This window comes from Syngnathus leptorhynchus, chromosome 3 (assembly GCF_054491065.1).
Source record: "Syngnathus leptorhynchus isolate UIUO chromosome 3, UIUO_Slep, whole genome shotgun sequence".
Classification (NCBI taxonomy): Eukaryota; Metazoa; Chordata; class Actinopteri; order Syngnathiformes; family Syngnathidae; genus Syngnathus; species Syngnathus leptorhynchus.
Window position 1 is genome coordinate 9,769,630 of NC_141197.1, and position 21,835 is coordinate 9,791,464.

Here is a 21,835-nt window from a genome sequence, read left to right on the forward strand (position 1 = left end):
GTTATTCCTCTCATGTGTGGAGTAGTGCAGTGTGTACTCGTCATTGTTTGACTTGACTGTGTTCCATTGTGTGGAAATGACTCAACGCACAATTGTCTTTTGTCTGTGGTCGGTCTTCTTCTGTCTTGTGTTGCCGTACGGATTCCAGCGTGTGGGGGCAGGTGCGCGTGCAGTTGGTGGCCTGACAACAGTTGCGGGCCAAAGTGGACCCCAGGTGCGGACTTGATGGATGCGCAGCAGGAACATAGGCCACCAGATGCCATTTGCTGGCCTCGGGCTCACTTAGAGCTTCAATATTAACTCGCATTTGATATTCAGCTTTGGCTCCATGTGCTTGTACTCTCTTTGTCCTCAGCAATAAGACAATTGACTGTACAAGTACAATGACAAAAGTGCATTAGGTGCCATACTAACAAAATGTTTCCCACATTTTTTCCATTCCAGAACTTGAGTAAGACAACATATCAATTAGTAAAGGTTAGTAGTGAACCAAAAATTTGCACTGCTACTAGTCCTAAACAGCAACAGAAATGTCACCTGAAATAAAACTTTTGATACTTTGCTCCAGCATATTTAACAAGTGCTATATTTAGTACATCTTTTTTTTAAACCCCAAAACACTTCTGTAGTCATTCATCTTGAGTTCATTAAAATTCACAATGCAAAAAAAAGTTGACCTTTATAAAGCACTCATGCTAGTTTTCTTTCCCTTTACAGGAATGATAAAAAAAAAAAGTGGTATAGCCACAAATCAGGATATATGAATCAGGCTAATGGTTGAAGAAATTTCATTTTTCAATTTCAAGCATTTGTCCTCTATCCTCAATATCGTCACAAGTATGACAATTCAGAACACTAGTATAGCTTGTAAAAGGACCAAGTCTTGTGGAAAAAAAATACTAGTAAGCATACTAGTAAGACAGCTACATATTACTCGCGACGGAAAACTACCAGTGGGTTTGGTGGTGGTGCTACTAGTAGCCATTAGTTTCTGACATATGTCACTACTTTTGACACTAGTTGTGGAAAAACAACATACTAGTAAAAGTCATCCTATTTATTTGTTGGGCCTAGTAATATTACTGGTGCAGCACAATAGTTTAATTGAAATTGGTAATTGTGTCTAATGAAACTTTACACTAGTAGTGGGAAAATACCACTACTATGACACAATTTATCTGACTAGTGCAACCTATATGCAAGCCTCATTAAATAGATATTAGACTTATTCTTTGGTCAACACAACATTTGAATCAGTTTAAAGCACAGTTCAATCCAGTTCTCTGCAGGGCAGGACAAACCAAAGACAGAACACTAATGACCAGTGGTGCCTGCAGTATTTTTACCCTGTCCTACCCCATGAGGAAATTATGCATGAGTAGCATTGTCATCATGGAAGACTGACCCTGCTTGTGTTCTAACAGGAAAGAGTGGATATTTTTTTCATTGAGCTTTCATGTAAAATGATGATTTTATAGAGTGAAGTGACATTCATAATCCCTTACGATTGAGACCGTTTTCAGTTTTATCCAAACATGATAGAAAGACACTCAAAGAACATTCCTGATGAAAAAAAAAACAAAAAACGGTGAGCATAATGACACGTTGAGGACATGTGTACAATTGTTATGCGAATAAACATGAGTGGATTAGAGCATGCAAGTGGAGTAGATTGCCAGGTCCATCCGTTTAACAGCAAGTTGCCATGGTAGCAATATGCCTGCAGTCTGAACGTAGGCTTTCATTTTGGAGTAGTACTGACTGTTATTATTGCACGTATGCTGTATTAGCAAAAGTGTTGGGACACCTCGCAATTACAGTGACAATGGATGAATGGATTCCCGTTTTGAAGCTATAACAGAGCCTGTCCAGTTTCAATGAACATCCTAAAACCTTTTCCTCTCATTTCTGATACAGGGCAATTTAAAGCTACTTGGTGACTAACAGAGGAATTCTTAACCCCAAGCTAGATTTCCTGTCTTTGAATGCAACAATATTCACAAATAGACAATCTGAAGCATCTTTTTGTTAGGCTATGTACAGCCAATTGTTGTAATCCAGTCAGTGCGATAAACATTCTGGTCTGGATTTCTTCAGACCACAATGAAGAGGAGATGGCTTGCATTTTTACGAGGGACTCTTTGCAAGTATTTTATCCTGATCATCGGAACCGCAGGCTCATGCATATAAACACACCCAGTGAACCGAAAAAAATAAAACTGCCATGGAAAATACTCCTCAGTCTTTATACTGTCAAAATACTGACAATGTAGAGAAATTAGAATGTTAGATTTCCATGGCAACTATAGCTTTTATTGACGTAGAATTCCATCTGGGTGTTGAAACCGAGAGACAGTATGGCCACGGGCATTTGTGAATTTTTGCACTTTTGTGTGTGGTGTCTAACGAACAGCGTGCGGTCAGTCAGGCAGCAGACATGAGGAGAGATAGTAACGTTTTGCTGTGTCTTACGTCTGAGATTTTTGGAAGGCTCGCTGGCATCACGCCAAAACAAACCTGTCACGCATATGCAAGTACATGGAGCACCTACTGTATATGAGGACGGGAAGTAACATTGAACGTTCAAAGAGAACAAGAAATATATTCAGTTGAGCACAGCTAAGATGAACAAGGTTACAAATCAACAGAAATGTCTTTCTATTGTTTCGGAAACTGTACCATTTTTATTGGAGGGAATAGTTTGCACACAAGTCAATGGCAAACAAAAAACACAATTCAAGCATTATTTTAAAAAAGTGAAAAACATCCAAATCAAAAGTCATGTTTGGAAACTATTTCCTTATTCTACATGTTAGCAAACTATTTCCTTATTCAACAGAAAGTTCCAGTGCATGCAACAATCTATTCTTGTTTACAAACTGAGAGAGATTGGGAGTGTCTGGAGAGTTAGGCGCGTGTGTGTGTGTGCGTGGTTGTGCACGTTTGATTGGCAAGAGGAAATGACAGTATCAGGCGCTCATGTGACAAAGCAAAGCGATAATGAAGCTGTTTCACCCTGGAGCTGGTAAATGCCAATATGTATGAGTATATTGTTTTAAAAATAAAATGCACAGAAATATTTATGACCTCTTGACTTTAGTTTATGATTGTGCTAGGTAACCAAATATTAAAACTGAACATTCAAGTTTTTAAAATGATATATTCATAACTTTGCAATTCTTAGAAGTAGGAAAGACAAACTGGCAACAGCAGACATTACTACAGAATAAAGTTATGTGGCTTCGTTTAAACAAAAGTAGTGCTTTGTCAACTTATTGTGCCACAGTGCTTTTTTGTAAACACGTCCTCTGTTAATCATTGAAAACTCACCTATTTGCTGTTTTTTGAGCTTCATGTGGACAGTGTAGTCATTAAATATCACCTTGTGGCATCTATAGGTAATTACAAAACAAGTTTAGATTTTTCTGTCTCACACCTTTTAAATTCAATAGACAGACACACAACTTACCTCTCCACTATACATCACTGGCATAGATAAACACAGATACATTATTTGTCAACATTTCCAGAGCAGTTTACCAAACATGGATAATTTCTCATGTTACATTTGATGAGCTGCGCCAGTTGGGAATTACCACAGTCAGAGTGGAAGTTGTTTGGAAGGATGAAATCGCCTCATATGAGGGCCCCGGTGAGCTTTTCTGGACATCGCTTCGATTATCCTTTCCGAAGACCACGTTTGTTCTTGAAACTTCAGGCCATGGCTGCAGGAAGGTGCACAGTGGTTCTGGGAGCTGCTCTGCATCTTGCCTGTCTGTCATGACCAAACTGAGCTTTGATTTCTCAGAAAAATGGTCTAAATTCTCACTCCCCAGTCATTTGGATCACAAGAAGTTAGAACTTCACACAAGGCAAGGCACAAACAAGAGCCGCAAACCACCGGGAATTTAGCACAATAACAACACACTAGCTCAACTTTCTGGCAGACACCGACTTAAGCGCTTGCCAAACATCACAGTGCAACTGTACAAACATCTCAAAGCATAGTTCAAAGCAGCAAAGTCAACAAAAGGAAATACCATCATTGAACTTACCTCAAAGCAAAGTAACAAATGGCAGGAAACATGTAAAAACTATGAAAAGCAGGAAAGCATTCATTCATTCATTCAGTTTATTTTCAATTAAAAATAAAAGCACCCCAAAACAGGCAGTCCAACAAGATTAAAACAACGCCATAAAACCAGGAACATTTTGACCAAGGGTGCTATGAAATGCGTTTCCAGCATTTATTCATCCTTGATATCCAACTTTTATGTTCCATCTGCAACCACGCTCTTTGTCCTCACGAATAAGAGAATTAAGTATATTTGTGGAACGATTCGGGTGCACTAGTGGGACTCAGTAGTGTAGTAGTACAGGACAGTAGTTTACTACCAACATTGATTTGCATACGTGTACGCCAAAAGTGGTACTTATAGTGGAAAAAAAAAAGGCTACATTCAAATTTAGGCATAAAAACAGTCTTCATCCTATTTACACACGTCGTACTAAATTTATCAAAGTATCTCTGTGTAAAAAAATACATTAGGTTTGAATGAAACATCATGAACGTCACTTCTAATTGCAGCACTGACTGAGGACTGTACTGTACTGTACTGAATGTTGCAGTGTCCTCTTCTGGCCACTACACGTAAAGACAAGAGGATCTTCCATATTTTTCACATTATTGTCATTCATCATCAACATACGACTAAGATGCGGCAAAACAACAGACAACAATTTATTTAGTAATAATTTATTGAAAGTGAAAAATATAATAATAATAATATACAGTTTAATATACGACAGTGAATTCGATACACGTTACCAAAACAGCACAATTAAGATCTATACAGCCATGCAAAGGTAAAACACATATGTATGTAATATATCCAGTTGGCAATTGTTTACATTGAATAAGGTGAACTCAATGAATAAGTAAACAATATTGTACTGTACTTATGTAGTCACTATATATATAAATGTCTGGAAACGGAGAAGGCAAGCAAAAAGTCTCAACGAGGGTCCCAGTGTCCTCTTTTTCTGGGTAAGAAAGTCATGGAGAGACTTTGGCTGTCCTGCTGGTGCGCAGCAGGTTGCTGGGAGAGGTTGTTGGTCTGCTGGAGGCAGTCCAGAGTCAAACCCTCATGAGGGCACACGGAATACTGAGAGAGCAGCGTGGCCAAGATTGATTTCATCATGAGCAAAGCAACGTGTTTGCCTACACATGCTCGAGGGCCCGAGCCGAATGGCTGAAAGTAACGACGCGGCGCCTGAAGAAGGAAAGCCACAAAGTTATCAAAGAAATCAGTCTAGTTTTATTTCAAGCCAAACCTCGCACATTTTTTTCTGACCTTCCTTCCTTTCCTCAGTTTGTAAAAGTGTATTGTAGAAGCTCTGAACTAAGGTACTATGTTGACATGAGCTGAGAAGTTTGTTTGGACAAAAGTTGTGCTTTGATGTCATCTCACAGATTGTTGATACCATGGAATTGTGTTGTTGAGGAGCTTCATTTAGAGTTGTACCCAAACTTCACCCAATTTTTCCCCCTTATTTATTTATTTATTTATTTATTTATTTATTTATTTGAATATCACAAGATGGCAGCAAAACACCACTTAACTCTCAACAAAGATCCTTGTCAACTCACTTCAACGTGATTCCTTGGCTACCAACAAGCTGCAAAATGGCGTTACTTTTGTCAAAACAAGCTTTTCAGCTCACAGCACATTATTATTACTACTTTTGAATACTTTCTGTAGGGGTTCACTGAATTGTGGAATCTTTCCATTGGACCAAAATATGAAACAGAATAACTTCAATTAAGAAAAGCAGGGACAAAAGCAAAACATGGTATCCCTATGAACATAAATGTCTACTTACATTTTTTTCAAAGTTTTGTAGATTCAGTTCGTTGGGTTTGGGGAAGAACTCTGTGCGATGCATGCGGCCGGTGTTCAGAATAATATTTGTGCCCTTTGGAACCCGGTAGCCATCAATGACGTCATCACAAAGTGCACGCCGCATGGTGAAGTCCACCACTGGGTGGAAGCGCAAGCATTCATTGATGAAGCTCTCCAGAACTTGCAGCTTGTGAAGGTCATCATTTTGCAGGGGTCGCTCACCTAAAAGCAAACAAATCACCAGTTCAAAACTGATATTTTGACATATTGCTATTGGGGTGGGCTGCATGTGGGGACAGCACACAACTCTGCCACATATATCTCAAGCATTCTACAATCAATGTTAATCAAATAATTATGACAAAATATATACTGTTATAAGATTTCCTGCCAATCCTTACCCATGACGCTGTCTATTTCCTGGAGCAACTGCAGCTCCACATGTGGATGCTGTTTGAGAAGCAGCAGCATGAAGAAGAGGCTGACCGAAAGAGTGTCCGGTGCGGCGATCACCATTTCCAGCACGCACTGAGTCACGTTCTCAGCGGAAAGCTCGCCACGGTTCTAAAACCCAATGATTATAGTGATTATAGTTTTTTTTGTCCTAGCGTGGTGGACAGGTCAAATGTTTTTGTCCAACCTGTGTGAATATGAGCTCGGCAGTGAAGTTGATGTTGTCGAGTTTCTCCGCTTGCTCCACTTCTCTTCTTTTATGCTCCACGAGGTCCTCAATGGCATGTTGGAGCTCCTGGCTGGAAAGCGAAGGATAATGTTAATACTGAATCGGATTTTGATGGATTCTAGTCCGATCACGGGACTTACGCTGCCGACTTGTGCCTTTGGTGAATCCAGTCAAACTTAAAGTAGACGTCAGGTTTGATCAGGACTGTCTGCCATGTCTCAAAATACTTCAAAATCTTCTGCATCAGCTCCTTCTCTGGACAACAATGCAACATTAGAGAGGCTTGTTTCATCTAAATAAGTGTTAAACAACCTAATAAAATCTACTTTAGGTGTCTTGCTAAATGGGTTTCTTCCTTTATTTTGTCTGATATTCTGTTTTAAATCAGAAATATTTTCTTCTATTTCATCCTTTTTGGGACTCAAATGGCCCGTGATAATTATGGTGGAGCTGGAGGATTTTTATTAATTTGTTTATTGTTTGGCAAAACGGCTATTTCAGTGGGCCACCGCCTTTTGTTCTTTCAATAAATCAAAAACCACAATATCGTGACAAGAATATTCCACTTACCATTGAAGGGCACATCCAAGAAGAGTCTATTGGATATGTCGACCACAGTGCAGCGCAACAGATTGAGGACATCCACGTTTGTTAACCCGTCTCCTCCCACAGTCTTCCTCAGGTGCTCCAGGTGGTTCTGCGTGGAAGACACGCACACCTCCAAGGTCTGGTGAAGGCCCGGCCCCGTCAAGGCTGCAACAAAATGTCCAAGTTCTTCACCTCCTTTGCTAGCTGCTTATTAACTCAATTGAAGTGCAATGGTTTTACCTTTGGTGAAATAGGTACGTATCTTTTTCCACTGGGTGACATTGTTATTAAATATAATCCCTCTCTCATTCATTCCGATGCAGCTCAGTCCTAATTTGCTGCCAAACCGTGAAGTGTAATGTCCATGCTTTAGAACGTGGTGCACTGCCGATGCTCTGATAAAGATAATAGAAGAGTTAGGGTTAGAATGAGCAGGAATTCAATTTACAACATTGAAGGTTGCCTATCGACAGGGAATTTATGTTAAATATTTTTCAGCAGAATACCGATTGAAACCAGATTTTTTTTGTCATGCAAAAAGATTTGTATTTATTTAGTTTTGGTAATGTTGTTAAATAAGTAGCACATCTGCCAATGTTTTTTTAAATGTATGGTCCCAATATAACTAAATAAGACATTAATGTGCTTGGTAAAAACAGTGTGTGTTTTCCGCTTTATCCTGCATGGATTGATTCACAGTTATCTAGGTCAGTATTTTCCAGCCAGGAGGTACCCGCAGGGGTATGGAGCAGCACATTGCAGTGGATGATGTTCATTTTCATGAATCAAGTTGAATCAAGGCAAATAAACTGTTTTTGTTTGAGTTTGTTGTCTTTCTGCTCTTGTTTGGCAAAAAAGTTCAATTATGGTTTATTCCATTAAAAAAATGGTGGTAGCATCACCACTCCGTCGTCGTATGTGGGCTACCTCGAGTGGCACATAAAAGATTTACTGAATTAAATTTGAAACTGTTCAAACGATGCATAATGCCATAGTGACCTCAAATGTGAACCTTAATCCAATATGGTGCACATATTGATTCTGTACATTTCAATTGTATTCAACTTTATACTATGAAACAGTTGCATTCAAACGTTGTTGGCAAACCTTTATTTACATCTTTTTTTTTTTAAGGTGGTTCTCGGTGGAAAGGTTTTGACAATTGTTGACTTAGGCCAAGACTTTTGCATTTTGAATGGGCCTATGTTGGCAACTTATATTTCTTTTGTTAATTTTTTTACAATCTTGGTCAGGGGGGTGAACAAGAGTCACCTAAACAATCGTGGTTTTTGTTATACCATGAAATAATTGTTCACTAAAATACTGAAAACATTCATGTTGAAATCTTATGCTTTGTAATTGTATTCTGCTTTACTTGAATATGAAACCTTTGCATGTAATTATCTTCCACTCCCAGTTCATTGCCTGTAATTCCCATGCAAAATTTCTAGCAGAAAACATTTCCAAAATTCCCCTAGATTATTTTCTCATGACATAATGATATAGCATTTAAAGGATGTGAATCATTGACCTTTTCAAAATTAAGTTGAAGAACCAACCTGCTGAGAACAAGCGTCTCTTCTCCATCAATCCAAACTCTGACAATGTCACCATACTTATCGTTGTAGTAATTGCTGGCTGTGCCTATGCCCGTCCAAATAAATCTCAGGTATGACAGAAGCGGACCCAATCCCAGGCAAAAATATGGACCTGTAGAAAAGTAACATAAAGAAAAGTAACTGACTGATAACTGGCTGAGAAAGACACGAGTCATCTTAGGACTCTGTTCCAGATGACCCACCTGGTACTCGACGCTTGTCCGTGTGACCGCAAGCCACCAGCAGCAGGCAGATGAGTAAAAGCAAACTTCTGGTTGCCACGGAAATCCCAATTGATGCCCCCACGGTTGCATTCCGGGAAGCGGGGGCCAGTTCCGCCGCCATCGCTTCCAAGTCTACCACAGTCGTGGTCCGTTCACAAGCAGACATCAGCTCCATAAGAAGGTCGATTGAAAATAAGACGGACATAAACGGTGCAATGAAGCTGCGCAAGCACAGGGGCTTCTTCTTTATAGGCTGTCGACTTGGGTTATGAGCCAGGTCAGGGCAACGCAAAAGCCACAACATGAGTGGGGAAAAGTAAACAATACACTTGTGACCTTGACGCTTGGATTGAGGCCCGTGTCCTTGCGCATACGCTACAGTGCAGTATTTGACAGTTCACTGATGAGAAGTTGCACTCTCCTCCTTTGAACATCAAATGATTCTGCTTGGAAAAGTCAGAAATGAACAGCTGCTTGCATCTGAAGGATTAGTGAGGGAGGAAGATTTTGCATTACTGTCATTGATGTGTCTTTCATATAGCTTACTCGGTAGCTCACACAGGTTGTGTTCAATCAAATAAAATTAAAATAAACGTCTTGTAAATTTGACACCCATTCTTGAAGAGTGCTGCTAATAACCCTGACAAATTTGAATCATTAAAAAAAATCAGGGAGAAGAAAATAAATTAGATTTTTAAATCATAAGAGAAAAAGTTTACTGTGGGTCTTCACCGGACTTTCACACTGTATTTGATATTTTGGCCTATTCCTCCATGCAGATGTCTGTGTGATGTTTTTGGGCTGTCGAAGGGCAACACAGGCTCCACAGATTTTCTTTGGGGTCGAGGTCTGAACACTGGCAAGGCCACTCAATGTCTTTGAAATGCTTTGAAGGAGACATTGTTGTGTTTAGGATTATTGTCATGCTGGAAGACCTGCAGCCACATTTCATCTTGGATGCTTTCATTGATGCAAGAAAGTTTGGACTCAAAATCTCACATGGGACCACCTCCATGCTTTACGATGAGTTGAAATGGTCACAAACATTTTGATATTCTCCAGCTCCTCTTCTGGATCATGCATATATATCAGATGGGCCGGACACATGTGACACTGTAGAATTTGATTCCCTGTCAAGAAAAGACAAAAAAAAAATCGTGGGATTGGGGCAGTCAGTCGTTAAAATCAGGCAGAGATCTTAAAGCTTCGATGTGACTCAGAAGATGTGCCCAGGTGCCCTCACCAAGAGGTCAAGGAGCCCTCAAGGGCGAGCTGAGGTTTTATGGAGAGTAACTCCTTAATCCACCTGCATTGGGAGGGAGTTTACAGTTAAGGAGTATCTAGCGGGCAAGATGGAAAAGGCAAAAACTGTCCGTAAAAGTTTGGAAGCCATTGGAGGCAGGGGAGTGTCAAACAAATCAACATAGCCGTACTTGAAAGAAGCCGAAGAGGTGGGAGTTAGGTTGAATTTTCTAAAGAGCTCAGACAAGGACATAAAAGTTCCTTGATCATAAAAGCTCTGTGAGTTTTGCTATACGTTTGTTGTATCAAGCCCGGAAGGTCATATCCGTGCATGAGGGCAAAGGTAAATGGTTGTATATAGACTCTAGGCAGGGGCAAGAGGGGGCCTGGCTCCCTCAAATAAATGTTGTACTCCCTCAAACTTTATTAAATTCCATATATTTTTATTATCTCATGGATCTCTCCTCCGCTCCACTTAATGTCAAAATGTCCAAATTGCTTGGCCCCTGAAATATGAAATGTATATGTGACTTGGACCAAACAATAACATCCATCGTCATCTGAATCTAATGTGTAAGCACCGATCGTGGCGCAAAGCGTGTGTGTTTGCATTCATTCATTCATTCATTCATTCATTCATTCATTCATTCATTCATGCATTCAAGCCATGCATGTGCGCACACATGCAGTTGTTTATAGGGTAATAATAATTGGGCCGGCCATGCATTTCTTGTGCCCCTCTAAAAACTGAGGTCTGGTGACGGGTGTGGTTGTTTACAACAGGCGCGAAGTGAAGAGCAAGGCTTTTTCTCATCTGAACGCCAAATTTAATCGTGGCAATTACGACTGGATGGGAAGAAAGGTTAGAGGTGTAGTTAAAGGGAGTTGAGAGCAGGCCAAAGTGGAGGGAGAAGATGCACATTTCATATCTACCCACAGGCGGCGTATGTCATCATTTTTGCTACCAACTTTGTAAATATTGCAGAACCAATAGTAGTATATACCATATTGGGCAATGCCAAACTACCCAGAGCAACACGGACTTGCTAATTCATGGAGCTCGAGCTGTCATAAATGGGATTGCCACAAAAATAGTGACAATGAGCAGCAAATACATGTGAAAACAATTCATACTGTAGAGCTTTGCATTTGGGTTTGTTTTGTCCATCTACTTGTTCGTAAGCAAACTGCCATCTTGGTCATGGAGGATGGAGGTACCAAAATGATTCTGATGATTGGACAATTCCAATGATTGACTCAAATTGTAAAAATAAACAAAAAAGATAATATCCAGATCATTGCCAAAAATTAATCAAACATATTGAGTTGTTCATGGTAAATGTATCCATATCTAATATTTATTTCTTTTCATATTAATATTGAAAGAGTAACAGCAAAGAGTGACAAAGCCTTTGCTGTTTGGAGGAAAAATGTCTTTGTTTTGTTGTGTATAAGTCAGCCATCGCCCACTCTTGTCCAAGAATGTGTTGTGTTCAAGCGATTGACTGTGTGCTGAGACCCTGATGTGATGGCAGCATTCCGCATGATGTCAGAGACCCAGATTGTTTTGCATGATCAACCAATGCTCCTTATGAGCAGATGTTAATATAACCTCCCCTTTTTGTCTTGAGGGGTCAACAAGCACATTTAACAGTAAATTGCTATAAATATATATTCTTTGCACAATAACCCACAAATTGATCTTTTAAATTACCGTAATTTCCCGGACTATGAGGCCAAGATTCATAATTATTAAGATATGCACCGTGATGCGGTAAAGCACTGCTTTTGTGGAAGCAAAGTCGTTCCTTGACGCAAATGAAAAAAGCATGTCATAACAATAACGCATCTGTGAAGCATTTAAAATATAAAGACTTTTGTCCTTGTCTGGAGGAGCAAAGCGTGACATCATAGCTTAGTGTTTGAAAGAAGATAAGGCCGACAGCTGCATCTCAGGAAGAGTGGAGGAGGGGCCATAGCAGGACCTGCACTGTGTTAGCCACATTTCATGGATAAACCATTTGAGATGAATTTCATCATCCATTATCATCCATCCATTTTCTTTAGCCCTCGTCCTCATTGGGGTCAAGGGTTAGAGAGAGCACATCTACACAAATAAAAATGATTCATTCCTTTCGTATTTTCCCCTTATTCTTCCAATAATTCTGTCCAGGAGTCTCAATACTATTGTCCACATTGTATCCTTAAAGTGCACTCATTTATGATGCATGTTGTGCACCTTAGCCGGGATATGCGTGTTATGGTTGCTCTTTTATGTGTTTTTGCCCCCAGCCTCAACTGTCCTGAAGCACCATGAATAAAAGGCAGAAAAGAAGAGAGTCCTGATGCGCTCTTAATTCAGCATGTGTGTACACATGTGCTGGAGGGATTCAAGCTGGTCAACAACTCTCTGTCGGTGACCCACAGCTTCAGGCTAGAACTCTGCTCCTTGAAATCCAGAACCTGAAACAAACTGGAATCTTGCACTCGAAGCTGTATGTGTACAGTATGTGAGTACTTTTATTATAGTCGAAAACGATTGGGATGTCTTTAACCCTTAACATTTGGTCCAAATTTGACCTCAAATTCCTCTGATCTATCCGTCCGTCCATCCATGAGGTTCAAGTTAGGATCATTCATTCATTCACGTAGTTTAAATAGCTGTCTGTTTGTCTGTACTGCAGGCAACAGGAAGTAGCCACTTTTTCACTGTCAAGGCCTCCAGCAACTATGGCAGACCTGTCATTTTCCCACAGAAATGTCACTTTTACGGCCCAAATTAAAGCAATAGAAATAGGTCATTGTCACAGTTAGTGGATGGAGGCTGCATGAATGTAAGGCGGTGGGGGTGGGGGGGCACGGCTTGCTGGAGGAGAGGTCATGAACTGACTTGTGAAAAAGTCCACTGCAATTGTACATTGACGAGATGTGAGTTTTCTTTGGTTCAACTGATATAATCCATTCATCAAGAACACACTCAATTTGAGTGAGACAACTGTCAAAGTAATACTTTCATCTTAATCGACAATGGTTCATTCCAGTTCCAACCTTTTCTCAATCTTTTTTCACTCCCCTTAAATTGAATCAAAAGAAATAGTATGATCTAAATAGTTGAGATGTTGATATGTCTTGGTTTTCTAGGCAGAGAAGGAAATGTTGAAGAAAGGGAGGAAAAAGAAGGAGGATGAAGTAGTTTATAGGGGATGTAATCAAGGTAAAAGGAAATGAAAAGATTCAATCACGGAAAGCATAAGAAAAGAACACGGTGATCAAGTATCTCAGCTCAGAAGCCAGGAAGAAGGTAAGGAGACAAAAATGGGTTGTTAATAATTTAGGAAGGGAAAGACACATTGAAAACAAAAAGTACGATTGTGAAAAAAAAAAAAAATGAATGAACTATAAATCATAGCATTACTCTGCATGTTCCACTACAATGTACAATATGCAAGTGCTTTCATGTGTGTGTGTGTCTGCCCACGGCGATGCTCTAGAATGGACTGTGCTGAATATAAATCAGGTGACTGAACAGGCGGGGGTTTCTTCCCAGACAGGCCCAGAAGATTGTGTCATGCCCACTCCTACATAACTGGTTTGCATGTACTCACACATACACACACACACTTAGCGACTGGCGGGCAGCACAACAGGCGCTGTATTTACCAGCCAGCCTTCACATAATCCAGACTGACTTTCTGCTCATCTCATTTGTGGTAAGGAAGGACTACTTTGTTGTGGCTGTAAATATTTCTTACGTGGATTCCACCGATGCTGACTTGTACGGGTGACTCCAAGAGAAGAGCTGGGGACACGGTAACCATGTGGATCCCGACCCCCAGCATGACTCGCCCTCAGCGGCTGGTGCTCTACGGGACGTGCCTGCTGGCCTTATTAAACTCTGTGGGGCTCCTGGTGCTTCTGGTCCAGCAGAATCAACAGCATGTCCTTCTGGAGAAGGTGGAGGCCAGGCTGAGCCAGGTGGAGCAAAGCTCAGTGGTGGAGTTTCTCCAAGAGATGCCCAGAGAACGAGCTCAGAGGAATGTTGGCAAACCGCGGTATCAATATTCCAGAAACAAGAGGAGTGATGCGCTCGAGCTGGAGGAGGAGCAGAAGAAGGCATTAGAGGGGACACAAGAGAAGGAGGTAGGGATGGATGAGGAGCAGGAGATAGAGCAGGAACTGGAGATGGAGCTTCAGCAAGGGGAAGATGTGGAGACCAGCCAGCAGGAGGTCAGCCAGGAAGTTGGGCAGGAAACTGAGTTGAAACCCAGGCACAATCGAAAGCACAAGCATCGTCATAACCATCGTTACCAAAAGGAGAGCGTGCACGATGACATGATGACGATGCTCACGTACTCCATGGTGCCGGTAAGATGACATCCAACTGGATGAATGAATGAATGAATTAGATAAAACAAATTCATGTTATTACTGATATAGAAATATTTGGAGAAAAACAAACATACATTTTTGTGTGTAAAAACAAGAAAAAAAAAAGATCAAAATAAACCATTTAACCTGTTTTATTTACTTCATGGAGATAAAAAAAAAGTAATCTCATATAAAATTTAAATGTGATAGCAGATATTTTGTTTCAGTTATAAGACATGTTGATGATACCATTGTGCTAAAATTGTAAATACACTTCTAGCTACAGCCTTATTCCCTCTTAAATTAAACCTTCTTTTCTTTCCCTACTAGATTAAATTGTTGATCGACATTTGTAACAGCACCAAAGGAGTCTGCTTAGCCGGTACAGTCTGACCTATACGTAGTACATACTTTTTATTCACCCTTCATATAGTCTAACATTCCTCAACTGTTTGTTACAGGGCCCCCTGGACCACCAGGTATGTGGCATGCACGTAAAGTCTATTGCATAGGCACACTTCTGTTCAGAGCCCAACATTGTTTTGGGTTACTTTAGGTTTGCCCGGTGCAGACGGCATGTCTGGCATTAATGGAACGGATGGCATTCCTGGGGTGAATGGGCTTCCCGGAACTGATGGTAAACGAGGGAAAAGAGGTAAGGATGAGGTGTTAGTACTCATCACAAACTAATTGTTTTATAATCGATGATTCTATTGCTCGATTACTTGGGTAATCGGTCCATCAACATTATGTCCCTGTAACCTACATTAGACGAAAGACCTATCATAAATGAATGAATGAATGGATTTTCCAGCCCTGACTGTCACGCTCACCTTTATTTTCCTTTTACATTTCACGTAACAAAGGTCACATCAGACTTGCAATCGATAACTGCTTCACGATGTGTTGCTAGAACAAGCTTTGCTTAGCGACTATATATTAGTTAGTTGGATTTCTGAATCTATCATCAGGAAAACAAAAATCAAAATGACCTCATGAGGTTATAAAACACATTGATGTAGCCTATTCTTGATAAATCCATGAATCGTTGCAGACAGTTTTGGATGAGTGTTATTTTGTTGAGTTTGAGGGATTACATGGTGAGCCATAGGTTTCTTTTGGGACAAAAGGAACTGCTTTGGTATACGTCAGTTTCTGGTGTGAGTGAGAGGCGAATATTATTTCAGGCTCATACGGCACTTCAAATCAATCTCTTCAGTTCATGGGAAGTTTAAGAATAGTGCTGAAAACATTAACATTGTCTTGGTCGTCGGTCACAGGACTGCCGGGTGAAAAAGGAGAGCCGGGAGAAAGGGGAGAACAAGGAGAGCCGGGGGAAAAGGGAGAGCAAGGAGAGCCTGGCCCACCTGGAGAGGATGGTCAACCGTCCAACGATGTCATCATCGAGGGTGAGTCGCGACGTGGTGTTGTCACTAATCATGATCCCTGAGGTCTTGAATCTTTTATGTGCAGGTCCTCCTGGTCCTCCCGGGCCCCCTGGACCCGTGGGTCCCCCTGGACCTCCAGGACCTCAGGGGCCCACAAGAACGAGGCATCACAGAGCACACCTACAAGCAGCTCAGACCATGGGTGAGGGGAAATAGATGATGAATGGGTGAATACAGACAGACAGACAGAACTAGACAGCTCGATGGAAAGATCATTTTAGGGGGTGCTTAAGAGCTATTTGCCATTTTAAATAGGACTCTAACTCCTCTTGTTCATGCCTCTTCCAGAACAATTATATTCAATTCCAAATGATGATACTTCGTTTGTGAAGGCGACTGGGAAACTCCATGAGAAGGAATCAAGGAGGAACGGTGCGTTCAAACCAGGGTGGTTATTGTACTCATCGCAAACATTTTCAATTAATCTGCTGATGAATCGGTAATTTGGAACTAGAATCGGGATTGTTGTAAAAGCAAACTTCATATCTATCGGGCTCCACTTGTAATTTTCATTTTGTTGTCTCTTCAGAGTGCCTGATAAAATCTCTGATCAACCCAAGAAATGTGACAAAGATGGAGAGCACATTTGGAACATGGATGAAGGACACTGCCGTGCTCAATGACGAACGCGTATGGGTGGCAGAACACTTTTCGGGTCGGTTGGACCTTGTTGGCCTCACACCGTTGACCAGATACGCTTTGAACAAGAAATAGTAACTGTTTGCTCACAGGTCGTATGCTGAAGGAGTACCAGAGTATTGCAGCATTGCAATACAACAACAGTGACATGGTGAATGTTCGAAAGTTCTACCAGGGGTGCGGTCACACAGTACACAATGGGTCCTTCTACTATCAGATTGCTGGCACATCCAGCATTGCCAGGTAAGCAATGCCACACAAACTCATGGAAAGCCATTTGAACCCTTATTCCAGATCATACTAGTAGTGATGGGAAAATGAAGCTTCAAATTTGCTTACTGAAACAATTGTATTTTTCGACTCCTCTGGATGGCACAATTGGTTTGAATACATTTTAAGGAATGCCAAGTCAGTGCTTTCAGTCTATGGTTGAACAAATAATGGCATCTTGAGGATTAGAAAATGACAACTGCTTCATGAAGCATGAATTTGAAGCTTCATTTTCCCCATCATTACATACTAGTAGCCTAAGACATGTCACTTGTGAGGCAAACTGTGCAAAGAATAAATAATAATAAATAAATGTGATTTAAGCGTTTTATTGTTCAAACTGTGTATAATATTACAGTAGATTAAAATAACATTAAACATGACATTTTGGTGTTTTGCTGAAGACTTACACCTGTATCTTTAGGTCATGTTGGATGTACTTTGTGAGCTGAATATTACTTAAGATTTTAAAAATTGAGAAGCACTGATATTTAACGCATACTCAACGAGTTGTGTTTCGAAACAGATTTGAGTTGGACACGAAGAAGCTTCGCACACTCATTGTAGATAACGCTCTCTATCACAACCTGGCTTATCTACTGCATAACTCCAAGACCTACTTCAAACTGGCAGCGGATGAGAACGGTCTGTGGCTGATTTATGCCTCCAATGTGGATGAGAGCATTGTGGTGGCCCAACTGGACCAGAAGAGCTTCTCCATCACCTCCTATATCAACACCACCTATCCCCGCACTAAGGCTGGCAACGCCTTCATTGCCTGCGGGGTTCTGTACGTCACGGACACCAAGGACGCCAGGGTCACCTTTGCGTATGACCTGCTGAAGGGCAAACCAGTTAATGTAACCTTTGACCTGAGATCTCCAGGTGGAGTGCTGGCTATGCTCTCCTATAGCCCCAAAGACAGACATCTGTATGTGTGGGACAACAACTACGTCAAACTCTATGTTGTCCACTTCATCTCTGATGACTGACATGCTGATAATCAAACTCCTGATTTTTTAAAAGTATTTTCAAAGCATATAGTCAGCTCTTGGAAAAGACTTATATGAATTTTTTTTATAGGGGATTAGGACCATAGATGCCATATATGCAAAATAATCACTGAATTAAATGTTCCATCCATGCATAATGGGACTGTCTCAAAGCAGTACACAGTGGCACAAACATTGAATTATAGGGGGGCTTGAAATATGAGTGACTTGATTTTTCAGAGATATGCACTGTTTTTTACTGCTTTTTTTTTTTGCTTTGACTTGCAAACTAAAATTCTAAGAAGATACGAGTGCTGTATGATTGAAGATTACTGTTGAATGGCTCAAATCAGAGGATTTTGACAATTTGAAGTTAAAGAATGGCTCTAAATGATGACTCAATGACTGAAATAGTTGTTGATAAATCTAAATCGATTAGTTGTCACAAATAATTGATGACCAATGCTGCGTTTGTTGCACTGTTTGACTGTGTGAGTGAGAGGAAACAACAAGAGCGTTGCTGATAAATTGAGACGGATCGTACCAGTAAACCATTTATTTAATGCTCCATCGCTGGCTAACTATTTCCATACAGCCACACATACACACTTCTGGGTGTATTGCTCAAAGGAGCCTGCCTGCTTCCCCACCACAAATGCACACTCCCCACATACCCATGGTCACAAACACACTAAAATATTTGAATGTAATTTTTCTGATTAAAGACTCATGGCAAACATAAAAATTTTGTTGTGCAGGCTGCAAAAGATAAATGGCATTCCCATTCATTCAAGTTGATTTGAGGGTGTGGATATGAATTGAGTTAAATACTATCTCTAGGTACCATTGGAGTACAAGAACAGCTCTGTTGTGTTGAAGTTGAATGACTTTTCATTTAATCTTTCAATTTTTATTTAACTACCCCCCACCCAATGTTTGAGTGTTAGTGTCATGTGTGTTTCAATAATATAGAATGCAATTTTTAAGTAATAAAACCCCCACTTCTTTTTTTGATCAACACTTCAGCAGCTACTATATATTAATGCCGGTCATTAAGGTGGTACTTGATATAAAATGTTCAAGTTCAATTGTCGAGAACAATCATGATTAGTGTAAAAAGTACAGAGTGCTGTATTTAAATCGCAATCTCAGTGTTTGTTAGGTAGGTTGACATTCAGGTGTAACACTAACAGATTTTTTTTCACAATTTATATCAAACAAATGATAATTTATACCAAGTTTTTTAAGCTATGTCTTGCATGCTTTTATCTATATGTATTTGACATCTTTCTTTATATCCTGATCTGTACATAATGTATACAATAGTAAGCAGAACTGGAATATTATTTCGAGGGACAGGAACCAAGGACATAATGACAACATTGCCAAATCCCCAGATGAAATAAAAATAATTTATTCACTTTACAAAGGTAAATCTCACACCATGACCTGTTCTTTCTTTCTGGCATCAGTGTCTTTGCAAGCACCTGCCCGTGATAGTTTGTGTTGCCGTGCATGCATACACACTTATATACAAACACACACACACAGACACCAGTCGGGTCACTGGTAGAACACATACAATACACATAGTGGGCGGAAATACGGGAGAAAAACACAAAATCTGTTTAATAAATACCTAACGTACACCTAACAAAAGTTACAGCTAATTCAGCCAGTATGATACAAACCAAAAATAAAGAAATGCTTTTATGTTTGTACACGCTGCTGGGATACTTCATATGTATACATATATATATATATAGAGAGATATTTATATCATTTATATATTAAAACTATTTCAAACATTTGACTACTAGGCCAAACAAAGCCAGACATTCATTTGTACTTAACAGTTTCTTCTTCAATAACCTACCGGTATTTGAGATAAATCCTTTTAGTGTCTCCATAATTTGAGTGCAAGTATCTATTCTTTATGGTTGAACAGTAAAAACGACTACTGAGATAACACTTTAAGACAATAGACTGTGTTGCACGTCTCCCAGTCAAGTCAGATACAGTAAAACCCCTTACATTCCTAAAATAAAAGGTGTTAAATTAAACAGTTTTCAACACAGGAATTGTCAACCAAACAAACACATCAATAAATAATAAAATTCAATGATTAGAAAAAAAAAAAAAACTACAACAGAAGTCAACATCATCTTGTGCAAAAAAATATACCAGAAGTAATCTTTTGTGTTTCCGCTTTGGGTGACTGATTATGGGGCAAGCAGACGGATGAAAACATTGAAATCACAGTCACGAGAGTAAAACATCATCTTCCCATCAGGAATGTTCTAGCAGTGAGGCTGCCGCACAAACAGGCAATTGAGGGCAGGTGGGCGGGCACACACAGCAGAGTCAGCACACGCGCACGCACGCACGCACGCACGCACACACACAAGGCCAGACCAGGACAGGTCAGTGTCTGCGAAAGTTGGGGATCACTACAGGAGCAATGCAGCATAAACTCTTCCATAAGGGCTGAGAAAAGCCAGGCATAAAAGGAGGGAGGAGTGGAAAGAAAAAATCAAACTCAAATGTTGATTCACACTTTGGATACCACTGACTTAATAACAAACCACAGTGCTGGTTACAGTAGATGCTAAGAGAGAGTTCAGCTGTGGGCACAAAATGACGACAGTTACACACGTTTTTTTCTCAAAGTTTTGCCAGAGTACTTTTTACACAGCACTATCAATAGACCTGTGATTGCACCGCGTAACGAGAACAGGACATGCATAGCTTCCCTAGGGACACCTTCTAAGAGTAGAGATTCTTCAATAAAATGACAATAAATCTAACTTTAAAATCAAGTATGTTACCTTATGCTTGATACTTTTGCTTGTAGCCTTTGGGAAAAACACATATTTGCAGCTCCGTTTGTCACTCAAAGGTGAACTTGTGAACATGCTGAAAGACGCCCAAGTACGGCAATCTTTTCACCAGCTCATCTATTAGTCTAAGTGTTGGTGATTCCCCGCCCCTCCTCTCTCTTTCTAGTTCCTCTTTGGACCTCTAAAGTGGAAGAAACTTACAGGACATCGACCAAGCTGCTGGGGATATTGTAGCGGTCGGGGAGCACCCTCATCTTCAGGGTGCCGTCCGCCCCGCAAGTGAATATGCGATTACTGGGACGTGTTTCCACCTGCATGACGCCGGCGCCGATGTTGCGGAAGATGGACTGTTTGGCGTGTTCGCTGCCGAAGGAGTGCATCAGCCCGTGGCCGGCCAGCTTCCACACCTGGAGAAAGATGCAATCCATACAATTAGTTCATCAAATGCATTCTCCTAATTGAAATGAATTGAAATGCAATCCACCACCCCTCCAACAAAAAAAAAAAAAAAAAACCAAAAACAAACTAGCACCACACTGCAAATACCTTCATATTTGTGGTCTAGCATTTATAACTTTGCAGAACCTATTCTTTGTTATTTGCTGAACATTCCAAAGGTGCCTTGTTTGTGTTGAATGGTGGTATAGTCATTGCTTACTCACATTTCCTTTTTACAGTCACTTCAACTTGCAAAACACGGTAGCATTGGAACATTTCGCATCGCAATAAAGATAGAATGCATGCTATTTGAAAAGAAGCGTGGTTTTGACAAGTCACCTTCATGTTGCCCTCTGCAGAGCCAGTGACAAAGAAGTCCTCGAAGGCGTCCAAAGCCAGCGCTTTGATGGCCGAGTCGTGGGCTTGGAAAGTATGGAGGAGCTGTCTCTGGCGGATATCAAAGACGCACACAAAGCCCTTTCTGCCGCCAGTGATCAGTAGCTGCTGTTTAGGCGCATACTGCAGTACAGTGGCTCCGTTCTCGTGACATGGGAAGGCTAGAGGGACAAAAAGGAACAAATATAAACGTCATGAAAGGAACAT

At 40.5% G+C, this 21,835-nt stretch overlaps 3 protein-coding genes across 7 annotated transcripts in view; 1 reads left to right on the plus strand and 2 right to left on the minus strand.

Moving 5' to 3' along the window:
* Positions 1 to 4,808: 4,808 nt before the first annotated feature.
* Positions 4,809 to 9,284, minus strand: cyp19a1a (cytochrome P450, family 19, subfamily A, polypeptide 1a). The gene is made up of 9 exons (XM_085907841.1): positions 8,975 to 9,284; positions 8,733 to 8,883; positions 7,414 to 7,568; positions 7,156 to 7,338; positions 6,726 to 6,840; positions 6,544 to 6,655; positions 6,305 to 6,467; positions 5,884 to 6,125; positions 4,809 to 5,273 (listed from the first exon to the last, which is right to left on the minus strand). Exons 1-9 carry the CDS (start codon positions 9,198 to 9,200, stop codon positions 5,016 to 5,018), a joined length of 1,605 nt encoding a protein of 534 aa, XP_085763967.1. The 5' UTR covers positions 9,201 to 9,284; the 3' UTR covers positions 4,809 to 5,015.
* A 4,718-nt stretch (positions 9,285 to 14,002) lies between these two features.
* On the plus strand, positions 14,003 to 19,378 carry gldn (gliomedin). Of its 3 annotated transcripts, XM_085907840.1 has the most exons (11): positions 14,003 to 14,350; positions 14,411 to 14,602; positions 14,936 to 14,987; positions 15,067 to 15,084; positions 15,162 to 15,260; positions 15,886 to 16,014; positions 16,079 to 16,195; positions 16,342 to 16,425; positions 16,583 to 16,708; positions 16,785 to 16,935; positions 17,489 to 19,378. In XM_085907840.1, exons 1-11 carry the CDS (start codon positions 14,003 to 14,005, stop codon positions 17,952 to 17,954), a joined length of 1,782 nt encoding a protein of 593 aa, XP_085763966.1. In that variant the 3' UTR covers positions 17,955 to 19,378. The 3 variants fall into 3 exon arrangements, with proteins under 3 accessions (XP_085763966.1, XP_085763964.1, XP_085763965.1); XM_085907838.1 differs by having other exon boundaries at positions 14,003 to 14,602; positions 15,907 to 16,014; XM_085907839.1 differs by having other exon boundaries at positions 14,003 to 14,602; positions 15,931 to 16,014.
* Positions 19,379 to 19,557: 179 nt separating this feature from the next.
* Positions 19,558 to 21,835, minus strand: part of dmxl2 (Dmx-like 2) — a 29,898-nt gene continuing 27,620 nt past the window's right edge. For all 3 annotated transcript variants that reach the window (XM_085907837.1, XM_085907836.1, XM_085907835.1), the window contains 2 exons: positions 21,572 to 21,789; positions 19,558 to 21,201 (listed from right to left, as the gene is read on the minus strand). In XM_085907837.1, the coding sequence (XP_085763963.1) occupies positions 20,992 to 21,201; positions 21,572 to 21,789 (428 nt within the window). In that variant the 3' untranslated portion in view covers positions 19,558 to 20,991. The remainder of the gene's footprint in view (positions 21,202 to 21,571; positions 21,790 to 21,835) is intronic.